Source organism: Egretta garzetta, unplaced genomic scaffold (assembly GCF_000687185.1).
Source record: "Egretta garzetta isolate BGI_Z169 unplaced genomic scaffold, ASM68718v1 scaffold7, whole genome shotgun sequence".
In the NCBI taxonomy this organism is placed as follows: domain Eukaryota; kingdom Metazoa; phylum Chordata; class Aves; order Pelecaniformes; family Ardeidae; genus Egretta; species Egretta garzetta.
Window position 1 is genome coordinate 4,852,853 of NW_009260350.1, and position 15,003 is coordinate 4,867,855.

The following is a 15,003-nucleotide window of genomic DNA, read 5'->3' on the forward strand; positions in this document are numbered from 1 at the left end:
AGCCATGGGGCAGCGCAGGCTGCCCAAGCACCGGTGAGACCAACACTGCCCCACGCCAAGCCGATGCTCACTCTCTGCCCCTCACTGCGTCTCTGCCAGATCTTCATCCCAACACGCCCTCAACTCCTTTTCTCACCACTCAGGTGCTCCCTTTCCACCCAACAGCCCTGTGGAATCCATGGCCCCGCGAGAGGCGCTGAACCTCTTCCCAATGCAATTATCAGCAGCTGCTTCCCTACAGCAGAGCCTTCCAGCTCACCACAGGGGAAAGCAGAAAGATGCAGCGTGAACCCTCATTTTTCAGGGAGCTGGGCACAGAGCTGCTGTTCCCTCGAAACTTCTCCTCTCCCAGCTGGAAGCCTGGCCCCACACAGCTTGGAAAGCCTGGGTGTTCCCACTGCACGGAGTGGGCCAGCACTGCAAGCCTGGCACATGGCATTCGGTGCACCGAATACCCCCTGTGCACACAGCAACCCCCATGTGCTCAGGAGAGCTGCTGGCCATGCATGATGCCTGAATGCTGGCCACGCACGAGAGACCCCAGGGTCTCAGGAGAACGGGACTCCCTTTGCATGCTCATTCCTCTTGGGGTAACAGCCCAACTCCATCCCATCACCCGCACCCAGGCTACAGAGCTCTACTCCTGCTATCACAGCCGTGGAGACGAGGTCGGAGCTCAGTCCCCCAGCACCCCTCTAACACCTTCAAGCCACCTTGGACAAAGCTCTGTGCAGGTGCCTGCTCCACCTGTGCCAACTGTCCCTGCCAGGCTAATGCCAAGCGCTCCATTTCCTCGTCACCAAGGGTGAAAACGGCAGCCGAGCTCCCCGTGCCCACTCTTGGGAGCCGTTTTGTCCCGGGAAACGGGCAGCCCCGCTGCCGAGCCCTGTGGCTCTGCTCCCTGCCGTAGGACACTTGTCGCTTGGAGGTCCTTCCTCAGCACCAGGAGAGCAGAGCAGTCCTACCGCATTCCTCAGCCATGCAGTACTTCAGATAAAACCTTCGGTTCAATGACAGCCATAACTCTGGGGGAAGATAAGATAAGTGCAAGGGTTTACAGCTTACCCAAGGAACTGCGTGACCTGAGAGAGTCAAAAACAAGACCTGGTGTCTTCAAGGCAGCACACGGCCACCTGCAAGGATGATTTATGCCGCACTGCTCCGGCTGAGCTATTTACACAGTTGGGAATTTGTCCTGTCGCCGCACGCGGAAGCACCAGCTAAAGCTCAGCTCTGGCCCACACAGGACCTTTGCCCAGGAGCTGAGGGAGCACTGGGGGCCATTTTCTGCCTGCAGCTCATCAACCCCCCCAGCCAGCAAATCACCAGCACCTGAGTTTATTCTCTGGGATCCTTTACTGGTTCTGCTGAGACCGCCATGGCACCAGAAAGACAGAAAGCGTGGGTGAGAAAGAGCAACTGGTGCTCTCAGACTCTGCTAGTGCAAGGCAGAGGTGCCCAAACCCTTGGCCAGTGCCCTGCACTGCCACCGTGCCCATGCACCCCCTTGGGACAAGCATCCTGGAAAATCCCTCTGGGTATCAGAGCAAGAAGAGCCCCCTTTGGGCAGGCCCATCGCGTACAGGAGACATAGGACCCCCTCGCAGCACCGCTCTTTGGAGCCAGACTCAGCCTGCCAGGCAAAAAGCTATTCTCAACTCAAAACACCCAGCAATGGCGAGTCTGCTGCTGTACTGGGTGGCACGTTTTGGAACTGAACACAGACGTGGTTGAGCTTGGTTTCCAGCCCGATGCTGGTTTCCAGCCCTGGCTTCCGCTGTGCAGCTCCCTGCAGCCAGGTATGTCCCCGTGGTCTGCAGCCAGGTACGTCCCCATGGTCTGCAGCCAGGTACGTCCCCATGTTCTGCAGCCAGGTATGTCCCCATGGTCTGCAGCCAGGTACGTTCCCATGGTCTGCAGCCAGGTATGTCCCCGTGGTCTGCAGCCAGGTATGTCCCCATGGTCTGCAGCCAGGTACGTCCCCGTGGTCTGCAGCCAGCTCCCTCCTCCCCTTCCCCGTGACTGGCAGAGCTGCAGGCTTGCCAGTCTGGGCATCTACTTCAGCCCTAATTTTCCAGCATCCTTCTTGCACTGGGGCACCAGAGCAGAGCGCGCTGTCCCAGCAGCAGCCCAGACACAAAGGCAGCAGGAGCTGCCTCCGCCAGTGCTTGGTGTTTGGGCATGAGGCCATGTCCTGACGCTGGAACAGGACTCCCCCTGGGCAACCAGTATCTCCCAGGATAGTCTCCCCATTTGGCTTCGCTCCAGCTCCAAGGCAATCCTGGTCACTGCCTGTGCGCTGCCCCAGGTCCCCTCATCCCCAGCCATGCTGTGGCCGCTCGCCAGCGCAGGAGGTTGCCCGTCACCTCCCAGAAGCAGCCCGGCAGCCACTCTGCTTGCCTTCCAGGCCACCGTGTCTCTACCGACCCCTCGCTCCTGCACCTCGCCGGAGGAGGCCGTTTGCCTCCGGGCCCCAGTGGCCCTCCAGCACTTCTCCAAGCTCGCTGGGTCTGCCACACCTCGGCATGTGAGGTTTAAATCGACAGAGCCTGGGGCATCCCTTCGTAGAACGGTCTAACATGTAAATTCCCATCACAATGAAAAAACAGTTTTTCCTGGATGAACTCACCTGATGAGAAGAATTTACAGCCCATGAAGCCCCTTGAGCTTAGCACAAAGTAGCCCTTAGCACCCGGATTATTCCAGAGTACTATCATGAGCAATAGCTCAATGTAAAGCAAAAAGCTGCCGGGCTCCGGCTGTGTCCCGCACACCCGGCATCCCTCCCTCACGGGAATTAAAGCTCTTTCGAGCTACGTTTTCTTTCGCACAAGGACGGAGCCCGCTGAGCTGTCAGACTAAGGAAGGTGCTGCAGAAGAGGCACACCTACCCCTGCCAAGGGACACCGGCCTGCGAGGCACGGCGACCGGGACCGGCGCCTTGGGACGTCAGAAACCTCTTACATCGGGGCAGTGGAACTGTACGCAGCTGCGGCGTGCTGCCGCTCGCAAAAGTCGCGCAACACCGCACTGGTGGTGAATCGGCAGCCTGGAAGGGGTGAGCTGGGCTGGAAGAGCACGCCAGAGCTGGAGCGGTGCCACGCGCCATCCACCCCATCAGCTCCACCCGTGCTGCGCTGCAAAACCACCGAGGTGATAAACGCATGAATAACTGCCCGGGCTCTCTAATGCAAGCTGCGCAGAGCCCGTGGAGAAACCCTGCTACATCACATCACGTCTTTCTGAGACGGACTGTGCGGGGCACAGCAGGCCTTTGGTAAAAAACCAGTTGTCGCTCGTCTGTGATGCCATTTTCTTAAGATTAAAAAAAAAAAATTGCTAAATTAAATTATCATCTCCAGAAACTCTAAACAACCAGACAGGGGCATCAGTTTGGGTTATAAGGGCTCCCAAGTTCTGCCTGCAGAACCTTTAGGCACTTACTGTCCATTCTCCAGGTCCTTCACGTGGCACACGGACGCTTCCACCACGTCCTTCGGGATGTGGTAGGGATTGCTGGCAATGGGATGCTCCTCGAGGTGGTAATGCCGTGCCGTCCCGTTGACTTTATAGATGAGGGGGCTGGCTTTCCCGTTGGGTGACATCTCCTCCTTGCTCCTCTCTTTCTCAGGTATCACAACTTCGATTTTCACTTCCACTGCAGGAGCAAACAGAAATCCTCACTACGAGGCCGGAGGTTTTGCTGCCATCCTGCCTCTCCCCCCTGGGTGCCAAAGGGGCTGACAGACAGCAGAACCCACACTTTTTCTTGGCTTGCTTGGGAAAATAAAGCATTAATATCAGACTCGGGCTCGATTACCCAAGCCCATTCCTCCACTGATCTTTCTCTGTCGGGCACCTTTGCGTGCATGAAGTCGCATTCTCGCAAGCAGGCATCAGTCACTGGTGCAAAACAACCCCCAGCCACAGCTCCCATCCTGTTTAGTGGAAAACAGCTCTGGGCAGCTGAACGTGAGGCTTGCCAAGGCCCCTGGGGCTCGGAGAGGCTTCAAAAAACCCTTTAACTGTTTGCAGGTAACATTAACTGGAGGGGAAAGCCAAGACTGCATGGCGGCTAAAGGGCTGCATTAGATGGAGACCGATTAGCAAGGCGCTAGAAACACCCACAGCTCTTGCTGCAGGAGGCTGGCAGCGCAGGGTGAATCTTCAGCGTTAAGTGAGGGGGCAAGGACCGGCCGCTTTGCTGAGGCGTACGCCACTGAGCGGGCTCGGCAATAAAGGCGCCCCCGGCCCGGGGACCCAGGGACACACGGGAGCTACTCGTGCCAGCACGGTGCGTGCATGGCTCCCCCGTCCCCCCGGTTCCCCTGGGGTACGTGGGGACCTGCGGATGTTTGCCCCGCACGCACCCACGCGCCCGGGGCAGCAAGCTGGGCACGGAGGCGTCAGAGAATGGCGATGAGCTCTCACATCCTAACATGAAAAACATCCCTTGAGCTCCTGGGGACTTCATAAACCTAAAGCCATTAATATTTATAACAAACCCTAGGGGAGTTCCGCGGCGAGCCAGGAGGTAAGTGCCAGAGGCTGAAGAAGGGTCTTGGGGAAATGGGAGTTTGCTGAGCTTTCCCCGCCTCATAAATGTCACGAGCAGGAAAAGCTGTGCAGAAGATAAAAAATCAAATCTCACAACCTAAACAATTTAAGGAAAGGCCAAGAGAGGGGAACAACGAGCCCCCGAAGAGCGGGACGAGCCCCACAGCCAGAGCAGGGCGCGGGGTCCTCCCAGCTGTGGCTGCCGCCCCACGCCGTCCGTTGCGAGTCCACTGTGAGGATGATGGAAGGAAGGGTCGGGGGGAGGGTGTTCATTTGGGAAGGGAGAAAAGCCTGTGGCCGCGGCCCTGGCCGTCCAGGCGCTGGAGGCGGGTGGCTGTTTCAAGAGTCCTGCGAGTCTCTGCTTTCCGGGCCAGCTCAGCAGGGCAGGGGACAGGGCGGCTTTTTGCCAAAGTGCCAAATCCTCGCATGCACCGGGGGCGGGATTCACTGGCTCCAGTAAAGCAAATTTGTGTGTATCCACGCTGAACCACCAGAAGATGTGAACTTGGGTTGCGTTACTGTGGCTGCCAGCTGCAGGGGTTACTGCAAACCCACGGGCCCAGTGCCATGCGATAGAAATAAATGAAGGGGGCTATGAGCTCTGCCGAAGCGCCCAGCTCCCTTGCAGGTACCCAGCAAAGAGGCTGCTAGCCACGCGCATGGTTTTCCTGCAGCGCTTGGGAAAGCAGACATGGATTTTCCAGGACAGAGTTAGGAAATGGAATGAACATATACTTATGTCAGTCCCTGTGAAATGCTTTGGCCAAAGAAACAGGAGGATCATTTCATTCGATTACGCAGGCAATCGGACATTCATCTGGAGCGAGCGCGGCTGCGCATCCTTGCGGCCGGAGCCCGGAGCCGGGCAGCGTGCTGCTGCCTGCGGCACAGGATGAGACTGGGCTGGCAATGGCGAAGCCGGCAGCTCCGAGCTCTAACGGTGACACTGACACCAGTGACTTCACCCTGCAGGGAACCACCCCCATCTCCCGCTTGGCCCGATGCCCCAGAGCTTTGTTTTCCAAACTCCATTTGTGTCAGGCGAGCACCCGGAGCGCCCGCTGATCCCGGGGCGTGCGATCCTGGGGGATGAAGGACAAAGCTTAGCTCTGAGCTCCTCACTTCTTTCTTGGTCAGAAAAACACACGCAAAAGGCAGTGGGTCTCTGGTGCTGGTACGCAATGGCGTTCTCAGCCGCCCCCGCTCAGCACGCACCAACACTGCTGGGCAAATCTCCAGAGGAAAGGAAAAAGGGGTATAAAGTCTTCCCCCCTCCTATTTTGGGCCTCACACTTTGCCACTTGCCTACATGGGGGGCAACTCCCACTCACCTCTCCCTCAACCTTTATCCCCTCTCCTCCTCCTCCCCCCACCCCCAGCCCCACGTGGGGTGTCCCCCCTGCATTCCCGAGGGATGATCCCTCCAGGAATCTGGGGCTCAGCGGCACCTGAGCTGATCCAGCAAACTGCTTCAATTGCCATCAGGGAAAAATGACATTTAAATGAAATATTTATAAGCCCAAGTTTAAATGTGAAATCCGACCAGCACGGCACGGCTGGGTCTGGCGCGGCTGGGTCTGGCGTGCTCCTTCCCTTCACCAGTCATTTTCTGCAACTGCTAGGAAAGGTTCCTGACCTCAAAGCAAACTGCTGGGCAAGTTTCAGGCACATGCCTACAAATCCGTACAGTGGCCGACTCCTCGGGGACTGGCCAAGGCCACCGCTGTCATGCAGCGGCACTGCCCTGGCTGCGGCCAGTGGGACGAGGGCGATGGCCGTGGGCAGAGCAACGGCTGCGCTCCCGGCGTGTATACATGTGCATCTAGAGATAGAGATGATAGAGATAGAGATGATAGAGATGATACAGATTTAAGTATAGATATAGATCTATAGATACAGATATAGATATATAGAGACATGGATATGCCTGCTTGCCCTGTGCCACCGGCGTCAGTTATACACACATATACGCATGTGATTTTGTGTGTTCATGGACATTTTTAATACATATATGTATTTTTTATCTATACACACACACACACACACATATATATATGAAGGACCAGGAGGCCAGGCCTGGAAGCGTTTTAGGAGAAGATACAAAGACGCAGATGAAGCAGTTGAGCGTTAGCTCATACCACACACCCGCACCCACCTCAGCGCTGCCAGCTCTTAGTGCTCAAAAATCCTGAGTCAGCTCCCCAAAAAAATCACAGAATCGCTAAAATGCAGACTCTTGTCAAGACGATACATTTTGACCCAATTTTTTTTTTTCCTTGTATGTTTTCAGCCCTAAGGTCGGAGCACATCCAGGACCCCCCCCAGGAACTGCGCCCCAACCCCGTTCATTACGCTTGGCTCAGTTTTGGGTTGTTTTGCTCATGCTTTACCCCATGTCATTCACACCGGGCCATCGGTCATTAATACCCCGTTATGTCGCCCACAAATTCATTCCTTCTCCATCCCCATTCACAGCCTTGTGGGACAAGTCAAAGCCTCTGCCTGCTTTTAGGCAGGTACCCGAGGGATGCTGGAGTCGACCCTCGGGCCGGGCGCTGGCGGGTGGATGGGGGCTGGGCTGCAGCCCAGGGCCACGGTCATTGTTTTAAAAAATGAGGGCGATGAAATGACCCAAGATTTCTTTAGCACAGGATTAGATTCCCAGTATGGCTCAGTGCCCCTCTAGAGGCCACATTTAAACCACGGGTGTGAGGCCGTTTAAGTGTCACACGTAAAATGGAAGAAATAAGGACGATACTGAGTTAACAGGGCGGTGCAGGGGAAGAGAGGCCTGGCAGGAGCCAAGAGCCGGCTGGAATCTGGGGGAGGCTGGGTGAGATCAAATCATAGATCTGCAGAATTGTTTGGGTTGGAAAAGCCCTTTCAGATCCCCAAGCCCAACCGCTCCCCTACCCCTGCCATCCCACCACTAAACCCTGGCCCTCAGCACCTCGCCTGCCCGGCTGTTAAATACCCCCCGGGGTGGGGACTCGACCCCTTCCCTGGGCAGCCCCTTCCAGTACCTGACAGCCCCAAGGGGAAGGAATTGTTCCCTCCCCCCTCCTCTCAGGCAGTTGTAGGGAGATGCCTTGGCCACGAGGGATGGGGATGGAGGAGCTGGGCGGGCGGAGGGGCGAGCCCCGTGTCCGCCTTCCCCAGGCACAGCACCCAGGGCAGAGGAGCTCTGAGGGCAGGGAACAGCCTTGTACTGCCTTGTACTTGTCCTCTGAGAGCAGCGGACACCAGAAAAGCATCGAGGGTAGCGATGATGGAGGGACCAGCAGGGCACGGCGGGCACGGCCCAAAAGCCTGGGTTACCCCAGCAGTGTTTATTTTTCCACAGCCAGCACCGAGTAAATCCACTGCCACGGGACACGTCTGGGGTCTGGCTCTGCCCAGGCTCGCCTGCGCTGCCTCTGAACTGCAAACCTCGACGACAACTGCTTTGGGTGCTCTCAAAGAGACCCCAAACCACTTCTATTAAAAATGACAGAGCCAATGACAAAACCATCAGGTCAAACGTGCCCGGCTCTACACTCCCTCTCCAGGCACCCTGCTCAGCAAACGCCAGGCTCCCAAAAACCAGGAGGTAGGGCTCGCCAGCCAAGCCTGGGGGCACCCTCGGAGCCAAGCTCCAAAGGACACACAGCCCACGGCAGCCCCTCCTGCATCCCCTGGAGGGGCTGGTTCCCTGCTCAGAGCCAAATGCCTCCTCTGCGCGGGGGCAAAGCTGGCCCCGCAGGCGCCCGCGCCGTGCCAGAGCTGCTGCCCTGCCCCGCCACCAGCCCCTCAGCCCAGCAGAGAGTGCAAAGAGAAACAACCACGACTTTCTAGGGTTTGCAAGCCGCCCTGGCGCAGAGACGGTGCTGCTGCAGCTCACACCGGGCGGTCGCTGGCGCAGGATGGTTCCCTTCACCCGTCATCCTGGCCTGGCTGCCTCGCCTGCAGCGGGTGCTGGGATCCCACGCAGGCTGCCAGCTGGCAGCTCGTCGCATAGGCATCACGCACCCAGAGACAAAACCAGAGAAAAAAAATGATGCAGAGATTGAGAACCGGGCCTTCAGCAGAGGATCTGGTGTCACGGGGCTGCAGCACAAGAGATAACAGAAGCTTACTTTGCTCCTTCAGTATAAGCTCCTAATTAAACACTTCAATATCAGGATGGGGTTGGGCACTGCAGCAGCAGCAGCCAGATTTCCCGGCTGGCCTCCGGTAGAGCCAGCGCCGTTATCGACTGTCGCAGGCCTCCGCTCCCCGAAGCTCCTGTACCCACGATCTGCTCACCAAAGGTCTCCCCGGCACACAGCAATGCGCCTGCAACATCAAGGTCATCTTGAGGAGTGCTGAGGGTGCTCCGGGGGACCGAGGGTCTCCCGAGGGCCCAAGAAGACAGGGCAGGTGAGGACCTTGTGCACACCTTCCAAAAGTGCCTAAATAAATTCTGTTGACTTCATGCTGCATCTGAATTACTCCATTCATGCTGAAACACCACTGATGGAGAAAACAGCTCTGCTCTGTCCCTGCACAACTTGCTTCTCATTGCGACAGGGGGCTGATATTTAGAAGGAGGGCGGATCCACTGCTTAGCTCTGATGGCGCACAGCTCCCGCAAGAAATGGGAACAACAGAGACCACAGGAAGGTGGTGAAACCTCTGTGCCAGAACGATCGGTGTCTGCAGTCGCACCCGTTTGCCTCCCTGCCTTTGTGGGTTTTCTAAGCAGGGAGATGAAGTGCAGCAGCCAGTGGTGTGCTAACCAGGGGTGGGGAAGGGCTCCTCCGAAGGCTGCTAACGAAACCCAGTGTTGCGGAGGGCGCGTTGCGTTACTGGGTGGTGTTCTCAGCCACTTGGCCCTGCTATGCAGACATGGCTCTACGTGAACAACGGCAGCTCAGGAGATCGCCTGCGGAGCGCTTCGGCTCCTGCACCAGTCCAAGATTAAACACGGTTGTGCTGATGGTGTCCACAATAAAGTGGGACTGCCAGCAGAGTCTGTCACAAGTTCAGCCAACAATGGCGTTTATTCCTGGATGCGTTTTCACTCCTTAAACCTTTCAAGGAAGGATAGAACCAGCGTGGGTTTTCATGGAGGAAAACGTAGAGTTTGCAGAGTCCAGTGCCCCACTACCCTGGTGCTGCAACGTCCCGTAGGACGACCACGGTACAGGCCAAGGGCAGAAAACCGCCTTGGTTTTGCCCACAGGACCTCGCTTGGTGGGTGCTCAGTGGATCGCAGGCACGACTTGTGTTGCCCCTCTGACCCATCGAGTCCCTCAACCCAAAATCCCCACTGCCTGAGGCAATGAAGACAAATTGCCAATAAAAGGTCCCCAGCAGACATTTTTCCACCCACAAAGGTTACGTGTGGCTGATCTGATAGACCAGTGCGACCGACTGATCCCCTTTGCCCTTGGGCACGAGAGGGTAACAAGGACAGGGTCGTCCTCCAGCTCCCTCCCTGGTGGCCAAAACAAGCTGCCGGACCAGAGCCCTCCTCAAAGGCAGCTTCAGCGATGCCGACTGCCCCAGCCCCGCAGGCACCAGCATCAGTCCCTGGGGACAAGTGCTGGGGCGACACGGGTGCTGCTGGGTGCGATGAGCCCGGGCGGGCACGCGGTGCCTGCTCATGCCCACGCCGCTGGCAGGAGCTCAGGACAAGGCTTAACATTGACACCTCCACACCAAGCTTCCCTCGACCAGCCCATGTGCCCACGCAGCCGGCACCGCAGCCCCCTCCTCTCCTATGGACGCCCGCCGCCACGCAACCACAAGGAGCGGGGAGCCCCCCCCAGCCCAGCTGGAGCGGCAGCGTGCGGGGCAAGGAGATGGGAGGTGGGACAGGGAAGAACTGGCCATGGGTGTTTGGATGGGGTCGTGGAGTGCGGGCTGAGCTCTCCTCCTGCTCACCCACCGCCCCCTGGCACCGCGCAGCCCCCGCACAGCTCCCTGCTGGGTAGTGAGAGTGCTAAGGAATTTGGGGGGATTAACAGGCCGGTAATCCTCCCTGCGGGAGCCGAGAATTAACATTCCCCCGGCCAGCAGCCACTGCCGCTGACCTACTTCTCCCCATGGGGACAGCGGGACGGGAGCACGGTGCAGAAGGGCAGTCACCTGGTTTGGGCTTGGAGAAGCATCCTCCCATGGCGCCAACTGGGCCAGGCAGCGGGGACCAGGACAGTGGGCAGGTCAGCCAGGGCACAGGCACATCTTCGCATGCTAAACCAGCTGCTGGTGCCGTCCCAGGCTCCAGGCGTTGTTCACAACCTGTGTCGGGTAGAAAAGCTTCGTGAGAAGTGGTGGTGCAGGGACAGCGGGCGGCAGGAGCCCAGCGCAGGCGGGCAGGAGCCCAGCAGGTGCCTGCAGCACGGGGGCCAAGCGGCACTGAGCCCCATGCACCCCCATAGGTCACCCGCAGGACCAGCAGAAGACACGACACCGGGGTCACCATGCTGGGACCCACCAGTAGATCCAGTTATGAAGTTTGCAAATTCAACCTTTCCAAGTTTAAAATTACACCCCCCCTGGTCTCGGTTACGTTCAGCCTTTAGTAACTTGCCAAAGCCCGGCCTTTGGGAATTAAACCTCTGAGCACATCGGTCACAGCCCAAATATAAAGATTAACCCATAAATACATTTCAGTCAGGTTTTTTAGTTTTATCCTTAAGTGATGGGAAAAAGAAATCTGCTTCATTGGCCAGTCCTGTGAGTTCCCCCTTCCCTGCAATGCTCATTCCGGCAGCAACCCCATTCGCTTGGGAATTGTATTTATTTGAGAAGGGGTTTGCAGTATCGGGCCGTTCTGCACCAGACCCCAATTTTTCATACTCTGAAAAGAGGCTTTGGTTTTATGTTTAAGTGGGAGAGGGGAACAGGCCCCTGCAAGCTGTGGGTTCTCATTAGCTGTGACTGACAGTGCTTTCCCATTTGGCACAGACTGAGAACTGGGATAAACTTTTCCCGTTATATTCCTTGACTGAGGACAGCAAAGATCCATACAGCACAACTGGCAATAAAATAGAACATTTCATTACTTTTACCCATTCACGCCTGTACTTGGACTGATTTACGGTGGGCTTGCCATCTATTTTTCACAAAGCTTTCTGAGCTGGGCAGGGGGTTAAAACTGTTGCCAAGGGACGTTTTAGCAGAGGCAAATCCAGGCTTTTCTGCAGCATAGAGAGCGCCTCAGGATCCGACCACTGAGAAGCAAACACAGAAGCGCCAGGGGACGGATGCTGAGCACTGCAATTTCTCCCCTTTACTTAAGCACCAACTCAAGATACGCAGACACATCCCTCCGCTTCCCGCTACATCCTCCCAAAACACCCACGCTCCTTCCCGCACACCGTCACCCTCCCCTTCCGCTGCGCACGGCGTCACCTCCACCGCGTCCCTGCTGCGCGGCAGGGGCACCTCAGAGCCTGAAGGACACGGAATAAGTAACCCTGGCTCCGGAGGAACAAGAGGTGGGCACCTTGGCACGTGGTGCAACAGGGGTACAGTTAGTGGGGTACCAGTTTGGGACAGACTATTAACAGGACAAAACCCACACAAGCTGCCGGCAGGCTACGAAGAGCGCTGGGATGCGCGTGGAGCCACTGAACAAGCTCATTTGCAAAGGGGGAACATTAACTGGGGCAGGGAAGAGCCAGGAGCTCTTGGAGCGAGAGCATCCGAGGAAAGCAGCACACCGCTATTGCTGCAAGAGCAAATGCAAAAACGTGCCAGGCCAGAAGGTGCAGGGGAAGATTTGGGAGCGTCGGGGAAAAACGCAGTGGAGAAGTCCCATGGGGTAACTGCTATAGGGCCCTTTGCCAAAACGGGCAGGAAGAACGGGGAAATGGCTTTGTATCAGGGAAACAGAGGCTCAAGCCATCGATGTATCAGTGACACAGGACAATAATTTAGTGTGAAACATGTCATAAAATACCAGGCAAAGCTTGGCAAAAATGGGGGCGGGAGGTGGGTGCAGCAGAGGAGCAGGTGATGGGGGATGAGCTGGGGGGCACATCCAGGACATCCTCAGCATCAAGCAAGAAGGGAAAGGAAAACTGTGCCTAAGCAAGCTGGCACCAAAATGAGATGCTGCTGCATGCGCCAGCGAGACGATGAGAGCCACGCATGGGAGAGCAAAGGGCCAGCCCAAACAGAGATCCTGTCACCTACGCAGAGGCTGGGCTTCTGGGGGCACCCAGCCCACGCCAGGCCTGCGGCAGCCGATTCCCACGGCCCAGCAGCCCGGAGCCCCTGCCGACCCACCACAGCTGCTTGCCGGGGGTCTCCTGCAGCAGCAGACGGAGGCTGCGCCGTCAGGACGGGGCTGCGCAGCGTGGGAGCAAGCCCTCGGGATGCCCCGCACGTGGGGGAGCACAGCAGGGACCCCCCAACCGCCCGGGCAGGGGGGGAGGGGGAGGTGGCAGAAGGGTGGTTCCCAAACCTGCCTCGCCAGAGGACGCTTCCATCTCCTCCAAACCCCCCAAGATGCTGATGCGCAATCCCATGGCTGGGGACTGGTTTCCAGCTGGTCTGGCTGGTTTTATCAGGGGCTCTGGGGGGTGGCAGAGCTCCTGTCCCTGAGTATCAGCCATTTGTCTGAGATGCCTTTGCTTTGTTTGGACCTTAAAAGCGGCAATCTGAAGCCATCCCCTCAGGCCCCCTTCACATCTCCTGTCTTGGCTGCTGATGGTGCCCCTGGGCTGACCCAGCCACCCACAACCTCCTGGAACAGCTCAGAGCAGAGAACGCTGCATGTTCCTGGGCATCCCTCCTCCACTCCCGGAGTTAACCAGGCAAAAGCAAAATGGTTCTTGGTAGGATTTCAGCCAAAGGATTTCAGGAGAAGCCATGTGGCCTGCAGCCTCAGCCCCAGCAAGCGGAGATGTTTCAGAAAGCGACCCAAGACCCAGCCTGCCCTGCCAGAGCGACTCGTGGGACACAACGGGATCCTGTCACCTCCAGAGGCATCCAGACGCACCGACTGATCTGGAGCTGGATCCTGCAGGAGGCATCGCCAAAATCTCCTCTCCATTTGGGCTAGGAAATAAGTTTATATACGACATGATGTAAGTGACCCCAGGGTGATCCGTAAAACCTTGCTAGCTCTGGAAGGGTAACACACCAACCACACAAGGTCCGGCAGCTGATGGCCTTGCCGCAGTACATGGGTCACAGTCTGCCCCCGAACACAAGGCCCTCTGCTTCACAGCTCTACCGGGCATGTTCAGTGGCTGCTTGAAGGGGGCAACAAGGAGTGGGCTACCAAAATATGGGGCGACTGTTGTGGTGCTGAGGAACAAACCAACCACCCCATCTCTCAGAGCTCCAGCGTGAACAGGGAACTGGCCCTGCTGCCTGCGGAAGAGGACTCCAGCATCGCCCGCAGGGAGCGCGGCCCGGAGCACACCGCCAGGGAGCCCACCCTGCTCCCAGACAGCAGGGACGTGGGCAACGCAGCGCATGTCGGCCTCTCAGCAGGAGAAATGTAGGGAACAACCCAGCACTGCTGACCCCGGGGCACCTCTGCTGCAGAAACTGCGATAGCAGGCGAGGGACACCAAACCAGAAGGACGATGCAGCTCAGCCCCGATGACCACCACCCCGACAGCGGCCAACAGCACCTTCATGCCCCAAGCAAGGCAGAGGCACGGCGACGCCTCAGCCACGGCTCCTGCCGTGCTCAGGTACCCTGTGCCCCGAGCAGGATCCGGAGCCCGCACCGGTTTTGCGAGACGGCGCAGTGCTGTCACGGGCGCTGTATTTACCTCTCTGCTCACTGCCAAGCCCCAGGCTCCCAGGCTTAACTGAAGGCTCTGCTGTGACTCCAAAATCATTTTAAGAGGTAATGGGGTTAGTATATGAGTATATAGCCCCTTGCAGGTGTCATTGGTATCCTTCCCCTGAGCATCAGCTTGTGGTTATTGAAACGGTGTCATTTTATCACCTGGCCACCAAGGTCCGTCACACCCAGCTGCAACAGTTCATGGTCAGCATCTGTTTTCCTGCTGTGAACAATTCTGTATTGCCTGCCTAGAAATCCGGGACATGCCTGAGCGCTGAGCCGTGCCCAGCGACACGGGCATCTCCCAGACACACCAGTTTGGGGAGGTCAGCTGGAGCCCTCTCCATGCAGAGCACTGAGCACAGACACGCTCGTGACACTGTTCAGGGGGTCCAGCCACAGCTGGCCTGCTGTGGAAGGGGTCCCTGGTGCACGTGGACATGAGCTGCCCCTGTGGCCCCTCCTGGCTCCTCCAGATCCCCTCACTGAGCTTCTGGCTGCCTCCTCACCTTTTTAGGGACGTTGTCCTGACCCAGGTTGCCTCTTGCCTGCTGGCCCTGGCCCAGTCAGCCCTGGGTGCCACCGGAGGGAGAAGGGGGGAGAGAGGGCTGCTCCTCATCCCCTTCCCACTTGCCCAGCACAAGTCCCCATCCCTGGCCCCATGCTGT

At 57.7% G+C, this 15,003-nt stretch overlaps 2 protein-coding genes across 3 annotated transcripts in view; one reads left to right on the forward strand and one right to left on the reverse strand.

Annotated features, from left to right (window-relative positions):
* AIFM3 (apoptosis inducing factor mitochondria associated 3) overlaps positions 1–10,699 on the reverse strand; it is a 37,673-nt gene extending 26,974 nt beyond the window's left edge. The window contains exons 1-2 of one of the 2 annotated variants that reach the window (XM_009642864.2): positions 10,669–10,699; positions 3,445–3,658 (exon numbers count right to left, since the gene is read on the reverse strand). In XM_009642864.2, the coding sequence (XP_009641159.1) occupies positions 3,445–3,658; positions 10,669–10,699 (245 nt within the window). Of the gene's footprint in view, positions 1–3,444; positions 3,680–10,668 lie in introns of both variants that reach the window. The other variant, XM_009642863.2, reaches the window with a different exon arrangement.
* A 172-nt stretch (positions 10,700–10,871) lies between these two features.
* LOC118452715 (NACHT, LRR and PYD domains-containing protein 1-like) overlaps positions 10,872–15,003 on the forward strand; it is a 21,267-nt gene continuing 17,135 nt past the window's right edge. The window contains exon 1 of the mRNA XM_035898342.1: positions 10,872–10,883. The gene's annotated coding sequence lies outside the window, so the exon portion shown is untranslated. The remainder of the gene's footprint in view (positions 10,884–15,003) is intronic.